The sequence below is a fragment of the Taurulus bubalis genome, assembly GCF_910589615.1.
Source record: "Taurulus bubalis genome assembly, chromosome: 2".
NCBI classification, from domain to species: Eukaryota; Metazoa; Chordata; class Actinopteri; order Perciformes; family Cottidae; genus Taurulus; species Taurulus bubalis.
In genome coordinates, this window is record NC_136590.1 from 8415150 (window position 1) to 8423505 (window position 8356).

At 41.3% G+C, this 8356-nt stretch overlaps 1 protein-coding gene across 1 annotated transcript; it reads left to right on the top strand.

The window, feature by feature from the left end:
* Positions 1–6247: 6247 nt before the first annotated feature.
* clrn3 (clarin 3) lies at positions 6248–7949 on the top strand (the record flags this gene model as incomplete). The annotated part of the gene is made up of 3 exons (XM_079238120.1): positions 6248–6479; positions 7360–7545; positions 7672–7949. 3 exons carry the CDS (start codon positions 6248–6250, stop codon positions 7947–7949), a joined length of 696 nt encoding a protein of 231 aa, XP_079094246.1.
* Positions 7950–8356: the final 407 nt, after the last annotated feature.

Consider the following 8356-nt stretch of genomic DNA (forward strand, 5'->3'; position numbering starts at 1 on the left):
TCCTATGTGCATATAAGATGGATGCATCTCACATTCAAGATCAAACAAACTGCCTTCAAGGCAAATCCACAATAGCTGAATATATATTATATTGAGTATGTTTTCAGCCTGTGGGACGCCCTTTGTTTTCCACAGAAAATGTAATATTTGTTTTTCCAAGTGGTTTATTCAGATAAAATAAAGTGGACTGACATGTTTTGAGCCAGAGCTGGAGATGTTTGCTTTCAGTTCAGTAGAAATCAGGCCACATAGCGCAGGGAGTTAATCTCTTATGGGCTCCACCCTGCTTTCCCTGAGCAGGTCACCAAATTAGGCTGCCATATTTTGGCCTGAAAAAAAAATGAAAAAAAGAATGTCGGGGCTCAAGTGAATAAGAGTTATTAAGTTAAAATCCCATCTGCCAATGTGCTTCCCCCACCAGCAGCGGATGTTATGGGATTATGAGACTGTGTGTGATTACAACAAATAACTTTTGGCAGGCTGCCGCCTTTTTTTTCTCCATTTCTACAAGCTAGCAAATGCAAACAAAAACCTACAGATCACACAGGTTTTCAATGTATTTCTTCCCCTCTGGAGACTCCTAAAACAACTGCAAGGTCACCAGCTCAATCTCCCAAAGCGATCTTTGTGGTGTGCTTTGTAATTTGCTCATGTAGCAACTGACAGAAACACAATAGAGAAACTATGTGTTGCCTGGAGGCGAGAATACACCCATATTACTATGGGCAGCTGGGGTGGAGTGACATCATGCAGTACTTCCCTGGGCCCTATTCTCTTATTCAAACCAGAAGGGCTTGACCTAGTGGTTCTCAACATGGGGTTCAGGATCCCCTGAGTTCATAAATTAAATCTGAGGGGTCCCAAGAGGATTAAGACATATTTCCGTTTCATTGAATTGTGTTTAATGGTGCCGACTCCCCTCTGGTTCTGCACTTATGCAAAATACTGGAACACCTTCACCTCTTCAGGCCTGTATTGAAACAGGTGGAGACGAAAGTCTATCTCTGATCGATCTGCTCACAATCCAGGGCCACAACACGGTCACAGGCGTTTCCTTTCCTTGTCAACCCCCAAATTTAAACCACATTGGCTAACAATGAGTACAACAGAGAACACTCCATTTTCAATTCCAATGCTGCAGTCAAATGTCTCGTCTGAGCCGTTTAGCTTGAAAAGTGACTTTCCTCTATCATCAAAATAGTTTGAATACAGTTCTTTCCATCGACTCATCAATGCATCTACTAATTGTCCTAACAATAACAACAACAATAACTAACTCCTCGTCAATACAGAAAGGGTTATTCTGGTTTATTACACTCATTTGGAATAACAGATGGGTTTAATTTAGCATCCCCTCGAAAGATTATCTCTCTTTTGGGTCTCGTGTGCGCGGCCTCACTTACAATGCCTCCTTTGAGCAGATGGTGGGTGAGTTCTGACGCATCTGAAAAAGAGAGAAATCTTGATCTCAGTCCAGCTGTTTCAGTGCTGCACTGGCCCAGCAGAGTTTTAGACGCAGCCGATAGTAAACAAACACAAATATGCACAGCTGGAGTCTATACATGTATCAATCACGAGCTACAGCGGTGTCTCACTTGGCCTTCCCCGGCAGCCGTGCAGCAACAGCAGTGCTGGCCCCAGATCAGATGTGTGTGGGCTGCAGGTAGCTGCTTGAACAGCCATAGACTGTGCAAAGAGTTTAGTTGGGCCTCCTCTGACGGAGACACACCCTCTCCGCGTCAGTGAGGTCCCAGCTCTCCGTTAGGCTGCGGGGCTTTCCGGATCCCATCCTCCAAACAGGAAGCAATACACCGCTCACATGCTCCGTTTCTAATGTCCCTGGTTTTGCTGTCACTGTTTGCTATTCCGGCACCGTTTACGATCATATTTCATTGTTTCTGGTAAGTCACATAGTCACATCCAATACAAACTTTTCAACCTTTCCCAATAATCATGACTTTGCTTCGCCTGGTTAAATGTGGGTTAAACTCTCCCCACTCTGCATGGATATGTTTTATTATTACTAAATAATTTAAGCATGATGCCAAATCCAAAAGGATGACTGCAGGGTTTGCATTCTGTAGCACTCGCCGCAAGCACAAACAAGCCTACAATTGCAACATGCTGCAGCGTAATGTGCTTTAGCAAGCTTCTACTAATACAGGTAGGAAAATAGCAGGTTGGATACAGATGCTGTTTGTATCAAAAGTGCCATCGTATGACTACTCCATAATGCATAAATTATGAGCCCCTGAGCGAGGCTGGCTGAAACCGTTTAATGCCGGCAAATATCTGACAAGTTCTGGGTCAGATCAGGCTCATCCCTAATTGTCAGGACTTTATACCAATTAGTTCCTTCTCTGCCTATTTGAGGGGGGGAAGTGCACCTCCAAGCAGAGTGTAGTTAATGTGGCTGCAGCCTCAGAGAGCGCCACAGCGTGTAGTCTGGCAGCTAAAAGTTAGAATCGGAGTGTTTCCACGACTTAGAGAGAGGTGACGGATAGATGGAGGGTGGGCGAGCTTCGGGATTTACTCGGGGCTGGCAATTTGAGGTTTATACCTAGCAAGCTGTTAGAAACTCCAGGTGTGCGCTCCTCTCCACTTCGCTGTGGATTTCATTAATCATCACATATGTTCCTTTCGCACAGTGCACCCACGTTTAAATAACATGCACTTCACAAGCATTACAAAAGGCCTTCTTACATCTGTATATATAGCTGGGGAAAAAAACTTGAGGAGAACATCTTGGCAGCGTGTTAAACTGCAATTAAACGCAGGTTGAAAATAGCTACTGCAATTACAATCCTGTCGAGTTTTTGCACCATTTAATTTAGAGACTTAGACACACTATACAAAACCTACCTCGTCCCAGTGAGATGCATCACTGCACATGATACGCATTTGATATTCTCACTCCCGAGACCCCACAAAGAGAATAGGATTTCACTGGAATCAAATATGAATTGTAACGAGATGAAAGCCGAATCAATCTGCCGACAGCACTCAGCAGTTTAATGTTATTCCTTCCGGCGTGCTTACACAGTCTCATTTGTCTCGGCGTGACTATTTGTTTATTTCAATGCATCCTCATTAGCTTCTGCAACAATAATTACCATTCTTCCCAGGGCCTATACTGTATAACTCAATAGATGCACGCTGAAATATCACAGGCAGACACAATGTTTATGTATGAGACTAAACCGTAAAAATGAAGGTGAATGACATGAATATGAAACTAAATGACTAGTTTAAAGCATAAACATTCTTTAAGGGTCCCTTTGTATTTTCTGTTGTAATGTTTATCAAAACAGTAGCTGACAGAAAGTACAGCTGATTGTCAGCTAACGTCTGGTGGCTGGTTCCATTGAGTCGAAGCTCTGAGTGGTCGGCCTGAGCTCATTCGGGCATGTTCGACATGTTTATCTTGATTTTTAGATTTCAGAGAAGTCAGATGTCTCTGAGTACGTTGCCTTATGAATGGAACGCAGCAGAATTGATCATTGTTAAGCAAAAAAAACGGAAGTCACATTTCATCGAGTGGTACCAGATGGACGGCGAGGGGCTGACCTGGCAAACCCTTGTCTGAGAGACATTTCTTTTTGTCACATGGGACAAAAGTTAAACTTCCCACGTTCAAATGTTCCATCTTTTTCTCTTGTTCAGTCTGCAGTACCCGTCCCTGTCAGATAGACTACAAGATGTATTAGAAGGAATTTAGCGACGTCTCTCTGACGTTGATGAACTCAGCTTATTGTCCAGCCATGCTGTCATGTTATGGCCCAAAATACAGTTACAGCACAGCTTTTAACCCACACAATCTGTCCATACAGGTATTATGAGCCACAAATCGTAAAGACATGACAAAAGTATGCAAAATGAGTAGTAGTTTGTTTGTTTTACGTCCCATCATGATGAAAGTCTTTTCAGGAATATAGACGGTCAAAGTCTTGATGGTGTCTTGGTTCATTTAACTTTTCATTTCCATGATCTGATAAGACAAATGTCAGACTCGGTTCATCTCCCCTTCTCTTTAACCGACACCGTTACGATCTGCTCCAGGGATGCTGATCTGTTGCTGACCGTGACCTCTGACCTCCCCAGGGGAGAGACCTTCCCTACTGAGATTAATACCATGCCCGTCCAATGATTATTGGGTCACGAACCACTTCAAAATCTAAATCTGTGCAGCCATCTCCACATTTTGCATCCAAAGACAACATCTGAAGACATAACTCCAAAACCTTGAAGAGTCCTCCTCCAGTAACAAGTCTTAGCAGATCCATCCATGATATCTGAAGTACCAATAGCCTCTGATCACCGACATGTTGAAACTGGCTCAACTGCAGCCCACACAGACCCACCGACTAGGAAAACAGGAGTATTAATCTTCACTGCGAAGAATTCCAAAAAGACAATACACAAGAGGAAAGAAAAAAACACCACGAGTTGAGGACAGAAACTCCAAACGCGTGTTCCATTGACCCACATTGACACACAGGTTTGACTTAAGTCGCTGCAGGGTGTCAAACCGAGCGCTCCCAGTATTTAAATCACACGATACACATCGCCGGTTTGCAGGAATGCGTTCAATGCCACATCGTAAAGCTGCACGCGCACCTGAAATGGACGGCTCGTGTGCAAACAAATCAAACCGTGTGCCGCCGCCGCCGCTGCTGCGCGTAACGGACAGGTAACACGGCGTTTTTGTGTGACTGAAAAACGACAGGGAAAAAAAAAAAGAAATAAAAGAAATAAAAGGTGCCGCCGAATGAAACGCCAAAAGACGGCTTGGCGACAGAAAGTAATCGCGCCACTCACCTTGAAGGCACCGACAATAAGTCCTGAATCGTGTTGGGAAAAGGCGAGGCGACGCTTCGGTGTTGCCGCCTGTCACCGGGAAGGAGGAGTTTGTGTTTACTCCAACAAAACACAACTGGCTGTCAGCGAACACACGGTCCTCCTCTCCCGCTCCGGCGAGGAAAGGGAGCCACGGTCTGGCCGCTTGTTTTATTACAACGTGTGTGTGTGTGTGTGTGTGTGTGTGTGTGGGGGGGGGGGGGCTTCCTCGTGGGGTTTGTCCACTGTGTTGTTTGATACAACTTTGGGTTATTGTTGGTCAAAAAACACACACCGATATTAATGATTTTAATAAGTTGCCGAGTGCATTATAATATTAATGTATAGTTAAGTGTTATGTAACACTGCTTCTTCATTACATAATGGATGTAGGTATACATATATAATGATTAATATACATTTTAAACCTTTTCTGTAGGACGTTGAGGAAGATGTCGTTCCAACCAAATTAGTTTGATAAGAAAGGGACATCCAAATCTGTATGACAAACATGTATGAGAAAAGTTAATACTACACTGTTGCTAAATTTACACATTGTAATTACACCCAGGTGTAAATTGTTAGAAACATTCTGCAAAAGCATAAAGAGGTTCTCTATGATGACTATGAAGCAGGAAGTCCTTGAGCTTTATAGCTCCACTAATGCTGGAAAAAGAGTGTTCTCTTCTTAAATGTTGTGCCATAAATCAGTGGCACTAACCAGGTGACTTACTGTGTAAAATGACATAATTATAGATGCCAGAGGTCAGTTTTATCTGTTTTTAAAATATCTTTATTCATTATATTATTGAATCAATTAGCCACACATATCCACACGTCTCTTGTCATCGTGGCTTTAGTGCGTCATTGATGACACATGCATGTGATCAGATCATCATTCCTCTTCCAGTAATTTTAGTTTCAGTCAGACAGGTAAATAATTAATCTGCATTATGTTTTATGACCCAATTATGTCAAGAACAGGACTTTGAATGGTGGCCTGTGAATGTGGTTCTCTTACAGTGCGCCACAGGTTTTTGTGCTCAACAAATGGGAACTAAAGTGTCTTCTTCCTAAAGAAAATATTTCCCAACCTTCACAGTACATTCAGGAAAGATGAGATTTTCCTTCGCCGTCTGAGACCAGACACGACACAGTTATGGTGCTTCACCTGTTGAGAAAACTGGTGTCCTACCATGACAACCAGCTCTGTGTTTTCCATTCAAACCAAAGGTCACTACCATAATCTAGAGACTTTATGACCAGCAGTCCGCTCCACCCAGGAAGGTAACTCATACACAGAATCTTTAGAGGATCAGAGGGCCCTATACTGCTTCTGAGGCTTCATCTGAGCTTTAGAGAAGAGACGCTGGGATTTAGATTGAACTAGCGCAACTGGAATACAGCGATAATGCCATCCCGTCAGAAGGTTCTGCTTTTCCTGTCCAGTGCGCTGGCTACTGCCAATTCTCTTTGGGTGTTGGGGTTCTGTATGTCAACAAATTGGGCGGAGACGACCATGGAGTGCACAAGAAATGGAACTAGCTTCTCCAATGGATCTGCTATGATCACTTTTAAACTTTTTGATGGGAATATGAACAGAATCTTTTGCCCCTTGTTTGGAAGTCAGGACACATTTAATGGTAAATATTTTCTCACTTATATACCTCGAGAATCTATAGCCATGCTGATAGTTTGGGTTTCATTTCCCCCGGCTCTTCCCATCTCTGAGATTCCTGCAGGTCATAAAGTCTCCTGCCTTCAAACAATATTACTGAAAAATTGTATTGAAACAATTACAACTGCAGCATGTCTTTGCAGTGTGTGTATATGTATATATATATATATATATATATATATATATATATATATATATATATATGTATATGTATATGTATATATATGTGTATATATGTATATATGTATATATGTATATATATATATATATATATATATATATGTATATATATGTATATATATGTATATATATGTGTATATATATATACATATATATATATATACGCATATATATATATATATATATATATATATATATATATATATATATATATATGTGATTTGTTGTTGCATTTATTAGGATTACTCTTACATTGTAATCCCTGTTCATTTTGAAAACTAACCAAATTGGTGGTGTATAATCTATTAATTTGAGAATCAACATTTCAGTTAATGTCTTTATCGATATCCTGTTACTCTTGATAACCAAAAGAACACACCTTCAATCATCGTTTTTGTATAGGTCAATTTTCTTCTGTCAAAAGTGTTGTAAAATGAGGAACGAGACATATTACTGTGACTATACAAAAATACAGCATGTCATTTATATAATTTACATTATTGTTACAATTGGATATCATCTTCAGATATTATTGTTTGTAAAGGACAGGTCTGCTCACACGGTTTCACCAGTATAATGCATGTAAACACTCATATTGCTTTTATACTGTGTGTGTGTGTGTGTGTGTGTGTGTGTGTGTGTGTGTGTGTGTGTGTGTGTTGTAGTGATTCCTAAGTTGGTAGAAATAGGAGGTACCCCTGCCGTGCTGCACTGTTTGGTCGTGGTCCTGTTGGTCCTGTGTCTGCTGTTTTCCGCCTGCAGCATCCTTATCTCCCTCTACAACAGTGTCAGCAACCCTTATGAGACCTACATGGGGCCTATTGGCATCTACGTCTGCAGCTCGCTCAGCGGTAAGAGAAATAAACGTTAGAGCACTAAGCATCTGTGAGTGATTGAAGCGGAATTGCCAGAAACAAATCAGCACGTCTTTTGCATTGCTCTGATAAAGATATTTAAGTTCTCTCTTTCTCCTGCAGCATGTTTGTCCGTAGTGGCCCTCTTAATATTTGCGCTGAACATCACCATGACCAGCATGGCAGAGGATTTGGTACAGAACTTCGCCGAGCTCATTGTAGCAGACCTGAGGAACAAGTCTTCGCAGATGTACCTAGGATACTACCTGGTCCTCCTCTACACGGGGCTCTCTCTCTTTGCCGTTGGGTTGATCTACTTTTATGACCATGCTGCCTACACACATAGGCGGGAACAGGAGAGGCCTACAGAGGACGCACCCAAGGAGATAATGATGTATTAGTGGCCTGCAACAGAGCAGGGTATCAGTGACATTCATAAATTGCTCATCATAACTTTCTGGAGTAAGTTATTATAATGGAGAATTACAGACAGAAATCAACATGAACCCCAATAACATTTGTTTGTGTGTGTTATGTGACTGAAACAACAGTTTGAATAAAATAAGTGAATGTAAATAAACAATTAAGATGAGGTTGTTCTCCTTCTTTTGTATTTTTTGTGTATTACTATGTATGTTATTTCTATTGTTAAATAAGTACGGCAGTAAAACCCCTATTGTATTCTGATTAAAGGAAGAATCTTTCAAAAACATTGCAGACAACTTTTATTTTATTTTTGGTCAATTAATGTTCCAGGTCTATTGAAAGGATGGAACAAGTGCAAAATATGTGTAGTTGATGAGTGAAT